General features: G+C 37.2%; 2 protein-coding genes across 2 annotated transcripts; one reads left to right on the top strand and one right to left on the bottom strand.

The window, feature by feature from the left end:
- Positions 1-3,517: 3,517 nt before the first annotated feature.
- On the top strand, positions 3,518-9,535 carry LOC113742387 (NADP-dependent malic enzyme, chloroplastic). Its single transcript, XM_027270227.2, has 20 exons — positions 3,518-3,730; positions 4,041-4,324; positions 4,846-4,966; positions 5,061-5,135; positions 5,442-5,593; positions 5,681-5,786; positions 5,962-6,027; positions 6,499-6,594; positions 6,686-6,757; positions 6,841-6,924; positions 7,027-7,125; positions 7,354-7,401; positions 7,515-7,568; positions 7,668-7,766; positions 7,848-7,937; positions 8,039-8,116; positions 8,238-8,312; positions 8,404-8,494; positions 8,965-9,093; positions 9,178-9,535. The coding sequence occupies exons 1-20, from the start codon at positions 3,701-3,703 to the stop codon at positions 9,264-9,266; spliced, it is 1,938 nt and encodes a 645-aa protein (XP_027126028.1). The 5' UTR covers positions 3,518-3,700; the 3' UTR covers positions 9,267-9,535.
- A 708-nt stretch (positions 9,536-10,243) lies between these two features.
- LOC113742388 (transcription factor MYBS3) lies at positions 10,244-13,153 on the bottom strand. Its single transcript, XM_027270228.2, has 3 exons — positions 12,588-13,153; positions 11,499-11,707; positions 10,244-11,085 (listed from the first exon to the last, which is right to left on the bottom strand). The coding sequence occupies exons 1-3, from the start codon at positions 12,916-12,918 to the stop codon at positions 10,513-10,515; spliced, it is 1,113 nt and encodes a 370-aa protein (XP_027126029.1). The 5' UTR covers positions 12,919-13,153; the 3' UTR covers positions 10,244-10,512.
- Positions 13,154-13,488: the final 335 nt, after the last annotated feature.

Below are 13,488 nucleotides of genomic sequence, written 5' to 3'. Positions count from 1 at the left end.
GGACAGAAGAGATCAACCTCTTATACTTGACAACAATAATAGGTAAATAACTTTAGCAACCAGTTATATTATAGTACGTAACGCAAAAAATCCAAAGATGGGTCCGTATTGCATTCTCAAATCAATTATATATTGTTGCACATTGAGGAAGCTTAATTACCGGCCAAGATTGATGTTTATTAGTACTAACTTTTTCGTCTTTCTTCAAAACTAAACTATAAACCGATAAACAACCAAGATTGATGTACATTATCTTTTGGTTACTCCACTGTCACTTTTTCTGATGTGATATATGTGAGATAAAAAAAAACGATTGAAAATATTAAAAAAAAATATGTTTATTGCACGTAGAGTGTCACTGTGGCAGCAGAACAACTGATATACAAAATCGTTTAGAAATGAGACTGATTAAACTGATTATCACAGTTTAAGAAAGCAATAAACAGTCTATAAAACAAATAAGGAAACATCTCAAAATTGCTAACATGGATGGCTAGGTCTCTGCGAATACACTCCTAAACCTCAATGCTTTACAAATAGATTGCCATCACCGTCCATTGCCACGAGACCAGTAGTGTTTTTTTTCCAATGTTTGGATAGGGTATTATTTAAAATATTATTTGGAATAAATACTGTAGCACTTTTTGTGATGTGATGTATGTGAGATAAAAAGTTGATTGGGAATATAAAAAGGTGGGTTGGAAAATGTGTTTATGATGCAAGCGAAATATTATTTGAAATAATGTGTGTATCCAAACACTTATTATTATAAACTAGTTTGCAAAAGTAAAAGGTTATCGGGAATAATAATAATATATTTTGGGACCAATATAAGAATTAGGTTATTCCCAAATGCGAACAGTAACCGAAGAGACAAATGTGGAAGCAATTTTCAACGAGAAGGACAGCCCCTTGTTCCCTCAACCTTTTGCCTTGCTCTTCTTTACATGTCAAGCCGTCGGTTTTCACAGCCATCTCCTTCATCAGATGACATCATGACAATACGATATGCACCTATGACTCTCCGTCGGCATTTACCAGGTGATTGTCATGTTTTAGACATTTATATACACTAGGACTAGGAGTCGAACATAATATCCGAGATACCATTGATGAAATTTAAGTTAAAAAGTTCACACTCTTTTCTAAAAATTCCCTTTATATATATATTTTTTAAATTTATTTTACATATATTATATTATTATAATAATTTTTTGTAAAAATTCTTAAAACTTATATAGTAATCCAATGGGGCTCCTAGTTTCTTTAATTGGAAAATAAATTTATTTCTCTAACAAAATTAATAAAAAAATTGTCTTTAATCAAAACTAAATGTAACCCCCAACACGATCTTATCCACGCATGATTGTTTGCCTTTCGCTCCCTAATGATTGTTGAAATTTTTGTATTATTAAGTGTCAAAGTAATAAGAAAAAATGAGACTTGTAAAACTTGAAAACTGCTACCTAGAAAATAATAAAACAACGTCGTGTCTTAAGGTGATCAAGTAAAAAGTCTACTTTGAAGTTTTTGATTCTTTGCATTGACAGAACAAATATACTACTATTCAAGTTTGAGTGTGTTTGGATTGACCTATTCAAAAAAAGTTATTTACTTGCATCTCAAGTATATTTTTCAATCACCCTCATAATTATATTTTATCTCGTATATATCACATTACACACGTTAAATTATAAATAACTTGCCATCTCGGACCTTTTTTGCGTTGCATAATTTAGTATATAACAATAACGCATCACGTACATTAAAAGTGACAAATATGATCTATAAATTAGTCTTACTTACACTTCAAAACAAAAAGTTGTTTATGTAGCGTTTAAGATAATTTATTATCTCAAAGACCTTGAGCGTTCTTAACCCTACTATTAGTCGCTCAAAATTCTCTTACTTGTCCTAAGTGGCAACATTTATTTTGGTTTTTTTTGGGAGGGGGGGAGTGGGGTGTGGAAGGTGTAAGAACTTGAATAATAGTAAACAGGTAAATTTTAAAAAGGGTTAATTACATTTACCTCCCCTGAGATTTGATCATATTACCAATCAATTCCTGTAATGTGTCCAAATAACGGTCTCACCCTTTGAATGATCAAATATTTAACAAAAACCTCCTTAATGCCGAAAATGCCTTTATTGAGACCATGTTGCATTTTAAAAATATATTTTTATTTTATTAACTCTGAAGCAATTCAAAAAAATAGGAAAAATTTTTTGCTTATTATTTTATAAAAACCATATATTTGCTTCCATAAATAGTTTTGAATCAATAATTATTTTAAATCTTAAAAATGAATATTAAAAATTAGATAAATTGAAAGAAAAATTAAAAAAGAAGAAATTATTTTAATTCCTGGAGTATGGTTCAAATTGAGAAAAACATGCCTTGAACCACAAATTCGAACCATACTTGAGAATTTAAAATAGTTGATTCTTTTTTATTTTTCTTTCAATTTATCTAATTTTTAATTTTCATTTTTAAGATTTAAAATAATTATTGATTCAAAACTATTTATGGAAGCAAATATATGATTTTTATAAAATAATAAGTAAAAATTTTTTTTCTATTATTTTGAATTACTTGAAGGTTAATAAATAAAAATATGTTCTTTTTTTAATGCAATATGGCCTCAAAAAGGGCATTTTCGGCATTAAGAGGGTTTTTGTTAAATGTTTGATCATTCAAAGGGTGAGACCGTTATTTGGACAAATTACAGGGATTGATTGGTAATATGGTCAAACCTCAAGGGAGGTAAATGTAATTAACCCTTTTTAAAAATGAAACTTTCTTAAATTAATTCTCAAAAAAGTATATTTTTAAAATTTCTATTTAAAGGGTGAAAAACTTATTTAGTAAATGCATTATTTCCCTAAAAGATCCCTTCAGTGGATTTCACAACTCTTACTATAGAACTATTTCTGGAAAATACTGAGTGTGTTTGGATTGTAAGTTATTTCTCCAAATATATTTGCTTACATCACCATTACAATTTTTAATACACCTTTTTATTTTTCCAATTATTTGTTTATCTCACATACATCACATTACAAAAAGTGCTACAGTAAAAATATCTCAAATACTGAGTGTGTTTGGATTGTAAGTTATTTCTCCAAATATATTTGCTTGCATCACCATTACAATTTTTAATACACTTTTTTATTTTCCCAATTACTTTATTATCTCACATACATCACATTACAAAAAGTGCTACAGTAAAAATATATCAAATAACTTATAATCCTAACACCCTCAGTACTATTTGAGAATTTCCTCAAACGTAAACCCCTTAAAAAAAAAAAAGTAAACCCCTAAAAACAGAAAAGAGAAGAAGAAAGTAAGCAAACAGCGGACAAACGGTATTGCGTAGGAAAATGTCGGAGGGTAATGTTTGGAACCGAAACACGTGAGCAACGACGAGGAAAGAGAGGAAAGTCTTTTGACATTTTTGCTTGGATGTTGCCGCCTGTATAAAGCCGCTGATCAGATCAAAACCATACTCTCTCTACTCAAGAGGAGGACAATTAGGAAGAGGGAAAGAGAGAGAAGGAGGCGTAGAGGGGGAGGTAGTTGGAGCAGATACATATATATAATCAGCTCAAGCTACAACAGACACTTCTCCCTTCTTTTCTTTTCTTTCCCAATCTCTCTTTCTCCTCACCGTCTTTCTTTTCCTCCATTTCATTCACCATGTTATCCTTAAATGGCACTAGTTTTCTGGTAATTCGCCGTAAACCCACTTATGTTTGCACATTTTAAAGCTATCCCACTTCTTAATTTTCCCAACTTTGCCTTCTAATTTTTTGATCCAAGCTAGCTTACTTCACCAAATAAAGATGTTACAAGAAAAAGAAAAAAAAAAGTTTCAAACCAATCCCATTTTGATTTTTGTATCTGAGCAAATCTTCCAAATTAAAGATTCGAACTTTTGCGCCAATGGGTATCCCCTGTTTTGGGGAAAAAGAAGCAAAGCTAACACGCTTGATTTTGATTTAGTTTGTTGATTATGCTAATTGATTTTGTTTTACAGGATAATTCGCTTTATGGGGTGTCCAGAGGCGTCGTGCAGCAACACAGAAGAGTTGCACCTCCTATGGTGGTGGTGGCGTCGGTCAGCTCAAATGGGAGAGCAGGGGATCGAAACGTGAGCGTTTTGGTGGAGACTAGTCTGAAGGAGATTAGAGATGCTTCACCTGCACCACCGGCTGACAAGGACTCCAAATCAAAGGTTACTGGCGGTATTGGTGACGTGTACGGTGAGGATACTGCCACCGAGGATCAGTCCATTACGCCTTGGACTGTCTCTGTTGCTAGGTGAGAGATCACTTGTTATAACAGCTTTTAATGATTTTTCGATGATTCCAATGTTATGATCGTTACTTTTTGTTTGCAAGGGAATTAGAAATGTCTTTAGTTTATTAGTGAAAATCTCACTGCTTGTAGGTGTGGTTGTTAATAAAGATGCAATCTTTATGCGTGTGCATGCGCGCGCGCTTTTTAATCATGTTGTTTTCATTTTAACTGTTCAATTGGGCCAAAATATTAGATTTTTTTATTTCTTTTGAAGTTTAATCTAAATCTAGTTGGAACTCTTTAGCTAATTTCAAGTTAATTGAAAATACGGTGCAAGTTCACTCTGTTTTACCCTTTCAATTAACAGTGTGTATTTTGAGTAATAGACTCCAAAGGTTTTTGTTCTTCTGTTTATTTTGTGAATTTGTCAGCTCTTAAGTTTCATGCTCTGGTCTCTAAATCTTCTAATATTCTGGTACATGACGGATGTTTTTCGGGCATGTTCTGAAACATGATTCTTGTATTTTAATTTCGTGCTGCAGTGGATATCCATTGTTGCGTGATCCACACTATAATAAGGGGCTTGCATTTACTGAGAAGGAGAAGGATGCACATTACTTGCGTGGTCTTCTTCCACCTGTGGTTGTCAGCCAAGAACTTCAGGTTTTGTAATCTTTTACTTTTCAATTTGTCTGTCTAATTCACTCATTTTGCTGCTGCTAACTCAATCTTTCTCTTCTATCATTCTACCGAACAGGTGAAAAAAATGATGGCAAATATTCGTCAGTATCAAGTACCCCTGCAGCGATATATGGCCATGATGGATCTTCAGGTTGTTGAACAATTAAGTTGTTATCTGCATTTTTAGAAGTGTTTTCTAAACCAATTTAGTCTGTAATTTTTCTCTGCTTTGAGTTTTATCATTTTGCAGATAGTTTGATAGCGTCTACACTCGGAATAAATCTTAAGCATAACACAGTGTCAGTGTAAAATATGTATAGTTTGACTTAATAAATAAGCACGTGATACTATACAGTGAAGTCTGAGAATATTACAAAACCAATTCATCTAATATTTATGTGGCCTTAAATAGTCTGAATACTTAATATTTGGATTTGTTTTCTCCTGGTTTACACAGGAAAGGAATGAAAGGTTGTTCTACAAGCTTCTCATTGACCATGTTGAGGAGCTGCTTCCAGTTGTTTACACTCCAACTGTGGGCGAGGCTTGCCAGAAATACGGGAGCATCTTCAGACAGCCACAGGGTCTCTTTATCAGTTTGAAGGAAAAGTATGTTTTGTGTTTTGCATTTGACAGCAGTTTTACCTGGAGTTCTTTTTCTCACATTTTAAGACTTGGCTGTTTAACATTTGTCAGAGGAAAAATTCTTGAGGTGCTGAAAAATTGGCCCCAGCAGAAGATTCAAGTTATTGTTGTCACAGATGGTGAACGCATTTTGGGGCTTGGAGACCTGGGTTGCCAGGCACGTCATCACCTTTTGGTTTCCATGTCTTTTACTTCTTTGATGTTATCACGGCAGGAAGAGGGTTTTCAAGGAAGAATTCTTCGCATTTGGTCATACCTTAGTAGGCATGCAGATATGGGCTTCTATTAATTAGCATATGATCTTTTTCTTATCCATCTTTGCTTGTTACCAGGGAATGGGCATACCTGTAGGGAAGCTCTCTCTGTACACAGCTCTTGGTGGTATTCGTCCTTCAGCTGTAAGTATATGCAAGACCTTTACTTTGTTCATTTGTTTCAATTGGCTGGTAAAGAAACTTTAGCAGCACTGCTTTCCTTGAATAGCTATCATGCTGCAAATAAAGGTTTTAACTATGGTCGTTAAACACCTTTTCTTTGCTGTTGGTGTGTTATTTTATGGGCCCTTTTTTTAATCATACCTAAGAGCATTAGTTAACCACTGGAAATTGTTCTATGCTTAGAGATTTAATCTTGTTTTTCATTTGGACTTGTGGCTTAATAGAAGACATATGCTCCAACCTCCAATTGGTACAACGTCCAAGGGCAAAAATATATTCGTGTACCACCAATAATGGCAAACTTTGTTTATTGCTGTATTAAAATATCATGATAGATTTTCCTGTGGAATGGTTTCATGACATGACCTGCTTCACTTTTTGCTATGCACAATAGTGGCAAAATATAGTTAACGGTTTTTACTGTTTTTACAGTGTTTACCTGTAACAATTGATGTGGGTACAAACAATGAGAAGTTACTGAATGATGAATTTTACATTGGGCTCAGGCAAAGACGAGCAACAGGGAAGGTTAGAAATTTGACCTTCAAACTGCTTGACATGAGATATATTACCTAGTCATTCATCTCTTAATTAAGTTAGATTGTTTTGCCGTCATCAGGAATATGCGGAGCTGATCGATGAATTTATGTCTGCTGTCAAGCAGACCTATGGGGAGAAAGTCCTCATTCAGGTTATGTACATTTCTGAGATTCCATTATATGGAGCTATTAAGTCAATGTGCTCAAATTGTCACTGTCTGTCTGCATTTTGCAGTTTGAAGATTTTGCAAATCACAATGCTTTCGATCTTCTTGCAAAATATGGCCCTACACACCTTGTTTTCAATGATGATATTCAGGTACAACAAGTCATTTACTGTTCCACTAAATGTTGGGCCTTTAGCCACCATGGTCTTGGTTCTCTCCCAAGAATTGATATAAACATTTCACACATTTTTCAGGGGACAGCATCTGTGGTCCTTGCTGGGCTTATTGCAGCACTGAAGTTAGTTGGAGGGACCTTAGCTGAGCATACTTTCCTATTTCTTGGAGCAGGGGAGGTAGTTCTTGTTTCCAGTCTCCAAAAAAAAAAAAAAAAAAAAAAGAAAAAATGCATGGTGTTTATACCATCAATTGAATGTTTCAATCTTCTGGTCTGCCAGTGGTTTGAGACTGCATGTATAACTTATGCAACTTTGTCCGTTTTCCGGCCAAATTTCCTACAAGTTCTTGTTTTCTGCTTTTAGTCTTAAGGTACAACATTTGCTCCTATCCTTGTGGTAATGCAGGCTGGCACTGGTATTGCTGAGCTCATTGCTCTTGAGATGTCAAAGCAGGTGAAAACTAATTGAATGTGTTGCCTTCTATGTGCTGTATGTGCTTAGTTTCTTTTGAAGAAGCTCCTTGAGAAGTACATAGCAAGAGGTGAAAATTCAACCTTCTTTTGCAGACTGGAGCTCCAGTAGACGAAACTCGTAAGAAAATTTGGATGGTGGACTCAAAGGTGTTTAACCTTCACCTAACCCATCTTCCTACCAGAAAAAAAAGGAAAAGAAAGAAGAAATAGAACTCTGTCATAATACTCAAATTATTTTCACTGCAGGGTTTAATTACGCGGTCTCGCATGGAAGGACTTCAGCATTTTAAGAGACCCTGGGCTCATGAGCATGAACCTGTTACAAACCTGGTGGATGCTGTCAAGGTCTGAGAAGTCCTCTGTCGAGTGCATGTTTTTAAGCTTGTGTGTTTTTGTCATCTTTATCTTTCTTTCTTCTTTTGCCAGGCAATCAAGCCAACCGTGTTGATTGGATCATCAGGAGCTGGAAGAACATTTACCAAAGAAGTTGTTGAAGCTATGGCAACCTTCAATGAGGTGATGCATCCTCCCTCCCTTCCTTGCTGGGATTTTGTTCAGTTTATGTTTGCATAAAACATTTTATATAGATCAAAACACTGACATTGTTCTTAATGCAGAAACCCATTGTACTTGCCCTCTCCAACCCAACTTCACAGTCAGAGTGTACTGCTGAAGAAGCCTACATGTGGAGTGAGGTGATGTTATCATACATCTTTGTTTCATGTAGTCTTCTGCCATGCTGACTTTTTGATGAATCTTCATCTCTATCACTGCATGACACTGTTACATCTCTTCTTTGTTCTATGTCTACTTCAGGGTCGTGCCATTTTTGCTAGTGGTAGCCCATTTGATCCAGTTGAATATGATGGGAAGGTCTATGCATCTGGCCAGGTGTTAATCCTCATAATAATCTATCTGACACAATCTTATCCTCAGGATATGTGCCTTTTTGGACAAACTATAATACATACATATCTTTTAGGCAAATAATGCGTACATCTTCCCTGGTCTTGGTCTGGGTCTGATAATTTCTGGTGCCATCCGTGTCCATGATGATATGCTCCTGGCAGCCTGTAAGTTGTTGCATATGTAATTATTAGTCATAATTTTAACCACCATGCCATTTGTTTGTAAGTATTCAATTTTAATGCGGGTGTCTCTCTCCCAGCTTGGGGTCAGCCAAAAGAGAGAACCTTAAATTAAATCTGAGAGCAACATGAGTTTTAATGGGATGGAAATGCTGCACTTTTGCGTACTTGTCTTTCCACAGTGTCTAAAGTTCATTTTGATACCAATTCTTTAAATTTTTTCAGATGCTTTGTGTGTTTTTTTATTACACATTTCGAGATTTTGATACCAATTCTCTCACTCTCAAGGACCAAAGTCGGACGATAGCTAAAGTTCATGCATGAAAACCATATTGAAATGCAGATGTTATAGTCATAGGATCATCCAGCATCCCTGTTAGTTTGAACATTACTTGTTTTAAAAAAAAAATTATTTGTTACTCAAAATCTCTGGTATTTCTGCCTTCTTGAAACAGCTGAAGCTCTGGCTGCACAGGTCACTGAAGAAAATCTTGAGAGCGGTCTCATTTATCCCCCATTCTCTAATATTAGAAAAATTTCTGCCAAAATTGCTGCTGATGTAGCTGCAAAAGCATATGAGCTAGGTAAGATTTCCTGCCATGGGACCATATGTTTTAGCTTGAGTGCATTTTCTGCGATCTATAGCTTGACTCTTGGTTGCTGTACAGGTTTGGCTACTCGTCTGCCTCAGCCAGAAAATTTAGTTGCATATGCTGAGAGCTGTATGTATAGTCCCGCTTATAGATGCTATCGCTGAACCAGTGAAATGTTCTATAATCCATGATTTGAGTAGATCACTAAATTTTTGTTGTCATTCTTCACCTAACATTTTACCACTTTTTATGTTTTTGTTTTCCTATTTCAATTGTTTATTGTTTACTTCTTCCTGCCAGTCACAGCAGGCAGGTAGATGCAAGTAGGGTGATTAGAAGGGAAGCGTTCTGTAATGTTGTATCACGGTATAAATGTAGTTTGCTAAATGTTGTGCGTTACAAGAAATGAAATCAGAAGTTCTGCTTAAAACCATGCCCAAGACCAGATTGTTGAATTACTATTTTGTTTTTTCCTCTTTTGAACCTTAATATGTTACATTTTGCCCGGGGGATGGTGAAAGTGATTGTGATTTCAGCCTCAGCTAGAAGCGTCTGGACATTGCAGGGGAAGGAAGTGTTTGTATTCCCTTTGGACTGCGAAAGGAATGTAATTGGAGTAGAAGAAGCCGACTAAAATTGAAAGAATAATGTGCATAAGAGGAAATTAGAATACGAGGTAATCTTCAATTCTGGGGCCCGTACAGTAAAACTGTGATTTGGCCTTTTATTGTCCTACTGTTGAGCCTTGGTTTTGGCTGCTGCCTGACCAAGTGAACGAACGCCTACAAATTCCCGCTGCGGGAAACCTCACTAATATTCCGGTTTAAGTTTTAAAAGGCGTAAATTTGCTAACTTTTGAACTGTTAAAAGCAGCGCCTGCGTCTCCTTCGTTTGCAGGCCCCGAACAAGTAGGGCGAGTCATCGAGACTTACGAAACTCCCCCCTTTGCACCATTTTAATTGTGGGTTCCCCTTGAAGATGGTGCCTCATGCATCAAGATACATGGAACCTCCTCGCACTATGGTGCATCTCCCTACAATAAGAACCTTTCAAGAACCCTAAACATTGATAAACAAAATTGCACTCAAGGCGTAAAAAAAGGCAGTCCCACCCCCCCCCCCCCCTCTCAAGAACAGTGAAATGCAGGACAAATTATTTCAGGCAATTTGCCAAATCCTCCACGTACTAAACATCCTGGTATTTACAGTTAAAAAGAATCAGAATTTTCACTAGCTTAACCTATAACCTAAACCTGGAGGGGCCCTGCACTATATTACATTGAAAAAATTAGATAAATAAGGAATACAACAAAAGCTATGAGGACAGAAATGAAGGAAAATAGGCCTTGCTTCCTTCCAGATGCTTGAGTAAGGCATCTGCTAAGATGTTAATCAAGTAGCTCCCTTTATCTCATACTGCTTGAAATGAACTATTTTCATCCTTGGTTATGCCCGATCCTTTGATTGGTGTGCTTGCATGAAATGCCGATTGCCTTGATGGCTCCCCTGTCAATTTGAGAGAGAGTCGGGAAGATTCTACAAGGCCAGAACTAGTACCACCTAAGCTAAGCTGAGACATGCCCACAAGTTCATCCACATTGACAGGTTCCTTTGGAATAACTGGAATTGGCTTGAGGATCTGATGATGAGATGCCTCTGCTCCTCTACCTTCCTCTTGAGGGGCTATATTGGACGGCCATAATGGGTATGAAATAGGTATAAATGCTGGAAAAAATGATGGGAACAATGAAGGAATTTCGGGTGGAGATTTAACATTTTCTTCGGTTTCTTCAACTACTTCACTGAGGGTAGCTTCCATGGGCTCATACTCTTGTTTTAGGGAAAGATCTAAAGAAGGCAAAGACTTTTCATTATCATCTCCGATTGCTAGAGGATGCGGACTTGCAAGTTGTTCCTTGCTGCTATCAACAACTTGTGGTGGGAGCACAAATTGTTCTTCCGGCGGAGCTAGTGGATCTGTAGACTAATAAACCACAAAATAATTGGCTACACAATGAAAAAGACACATTCAAGCAAGAATCATATTATGCATGTTACAGATCAGTTTGGTCATTTAAAAATAAAAAGATGTCTTTTGGCCTTCAAAAAAGGATGATGCCAATTGAAACGAGTCAGTGGGTATGTGCAGAATGGATGGCTCAATATTCTGATTGCATCATCAAGAAAAGTCAGGAAGCTTCTTGAAATAAGACATATCAACCCCTTATAAGGCATGGATTAACGGATGAGAGGGGACCTAGACCCAACACAAGTGTCATATTTTGCTCACAGGAGCTGCATCTCTGCATTTGCTCGTCCAGAAATCCATATAGCATTTTCCACTCAATAATGATGCAACTAAGAGAATCGTTGATTTTAAGCAAAATTAAGACCTACCATATCAGGAACCATGTCAAAGAGACTGGATCTTCTCTTTCTCCGATTAGCATTGCTCTGCCGGATAAAATACTTCTGTGCATGGCTTGCCACCTGTGTTGGAGTCCTTGATGTCACAAAATTGCGGGAGATACCGCGCCAATCACCTTTGCCCAACTTCTGAAGACCGAGAAGGAAGAGCCTGTGCTCTTCTTCAGTCCATGGAACACCTGCAAAGGGAAAGTGAGTAATAGTTTTCAAAGCTCCTAACAGTGAATACGATAGCATTGTCCTTGCAAGCAGAGGACAGGTAGTAAGCAGAGGACAGGTAATATAGCCTTGTATATAAGAAAAGCCACATATCCCAGTGACCATCTTAGTGGTAGTATCACATCAAGCTCTCATTTAAAAGAGAATAAATATATGCAGAGGCTACACCAGAGAACACAAACCCAAGTCACATTATGGTCACAGTAAGCTTCGGGATGTACAAGCTAACAGGGCAACAATAGCATTAAAGAACTGAGACTCATAAAGTTTAAATTTTTATACTAAATTAGCTTGACCTTGTTTAATTTAGCTATTTACTACTTCTGGGGAAGGAAAAAGAAAACAATTATGAACCCCTCCCAGCACTTTCAAGAGATGTAAGTCGAAAGGCTAAATTTTGGCACAGTAAACTAGCTTGCTTGTTAGAAACAGGGGTAAGTGCCACTAGCTGGAAGGAGGAATCTGCAGGCTCATAAGAAATCTCAGAAGCCAATAAAGATCAAGTGAATATTCTTAGCAATTAGCAAGGGTAGACATGGGGAAAAAACACAACTAGACCAAGTCAAAGTTCCCGATCAAGCTATAGCCACCCATCCAGAAGGAATGTAATGAGAAAATAAGGCCACCAGCGCCACATTATATCAATTTCTCCACTCCAAAAAAGAAAAGAGAGAGAGACGAAAGCTAGGAGTACTAATTTACAGAAAACTCATCGAAGATAAGATAATTAGCACCGTGCACAAAATACGTAAAACTAAAATCTCACTTCATGAATCAGCAAGAGCCTAAATCCACATAAAAATCAATCATAATCAAATTAAATGACTAAAAGATTAAAACCTTTCTTTCTTTCAGCTCTACGATTAGCAGAGCAAGATGCATCATTGGGATCATCGGAGAGATACCCATCCGGCAAATGAACCGGGTCATGAAAGGGGTCGGAGGAAGGCGAGCTGCGGTTGGGCGACGCGGCGGCGGACGAGGAAGAATGGTAATGGGATAGATTTCCCATGCTGGCACTCTTCTTCATGATGGACCCATCTGTTAATCTGACTCCAAAAAGCTTCACCCCACCACCAGCACAGCCGCCGCTTCCACCGCCGCCACCTCTCGTGGGACACGTCCGGGAGTTATGGCCATTGTTGCTGCAATGAGAACACCGCCGAGTCATCTTGCTGACTCGGCCTTCTCAACTCAATTGGAAAAAAAAAATCCAATCTTTTCTTTTTTGAGATAACTATTATCTAAAAGAGAATTAGAAGAAGATAAATAGATAAATATACGGAGTTACAGGATGAGAGAGGGAAGGAGAGATGAAATTTGTGGAGGTGATGAAAAGGAAGAGTTGTGGGGTTGCATGTGTTAGTTCTTAATTGAGAAATTCTAGGAAGCTGAAATTAGTGAGAGCACAATCTAAGATCAAGATTAGTTTCCTATGCTTAGTTTAGGCAAATCAAAGGGACCGGATAAGGTTTTCGGTTTAAGCTTTTCAGTCAGAGAGGAGATGATTACTTGACCGTAGTAGGAATAGGATCACGCGGTCCAATTTTCTCCTTGAGTGAAATGACCATTTTAGTCGTGAACCGGATAGCGTCCTGCTCACGTGGCGTAAATTTGGAGTTTAGGCAAGTCTCCCTTGCTTCCTTGCGGCATTTTCCTCCTTTTGTCTTTGACACCGTACACCACTACCGGGCGGTGCCGCGGCCGGTGGGCAAGTTTTTCTTCCTTCCGAGTTATTAGC

This window comes from Coffea arabica, chromosome 4c (assembly GCF_036785885.1).
Source record: "Coffea arabica cultivar ET-39 chromosome 4c, Coffea Arabica ET-39 HiFi, whole genome shotgun sequence".
Taxonomy (NCBI): domain Eukaryota; kingdom Viridiplantae; phylum Streptophyta; class Magnoliopsida; order Gentianales; family Rubiaceae; genus Coffea; species Coffea arabica.
The sequence above is the reverse complement of the archived record's forward strand: the minus strand, read 5'-3'. Positions and strand labels throughout refer to the sequence as shown.

Excerpts from the sequence above, each read along its gene's own strand:
- LOC113742387 (XM_027270227.2), top strand. The coding sequence starts at position 3,701 with ATGTTATCCTTAAATGGCACTAGTTTTCTG. Across the intron at positions 5,787-5,961 it reads TTGGAGACCTGGGTTGCCAG|GGAATGGGCATACCTGTAGG; the intron begins GCACGTCATCAC and ends GCTTGTTACCAG. Across the intron at positions 7,126-7,353 it reads TATTTCTTGGAGCAGGGGAG|GCTGGCACTGGTATTGCTGA; the intron begins GTAGTTCTTGTT and ends GTGGTAATGCAG.
- LOC113742388 (XM_027270228.2), bottom strand. The coding sequence starts at position 12,918 with ATGACTCGGCGGTGTTCTCATTGCAGCAACAATGGCCATAACTCCCGG. Across the intron at positions 11,708-12,587 it reads TAGAGCTGAAAGAAAGAAAG|GTGTTCCATGGACTGAAGAA; the intron begins GTTTTAATCTTT and ends TTCCCTTTGCAG. Across the intron at positions 11,086-11,498 it reads TTGACATGGTTCCTGATATG|TCTACAGATCCACTAGCTCC; the intron begins GTAGGTCTTAAT and ends GTGGTTTATTAG.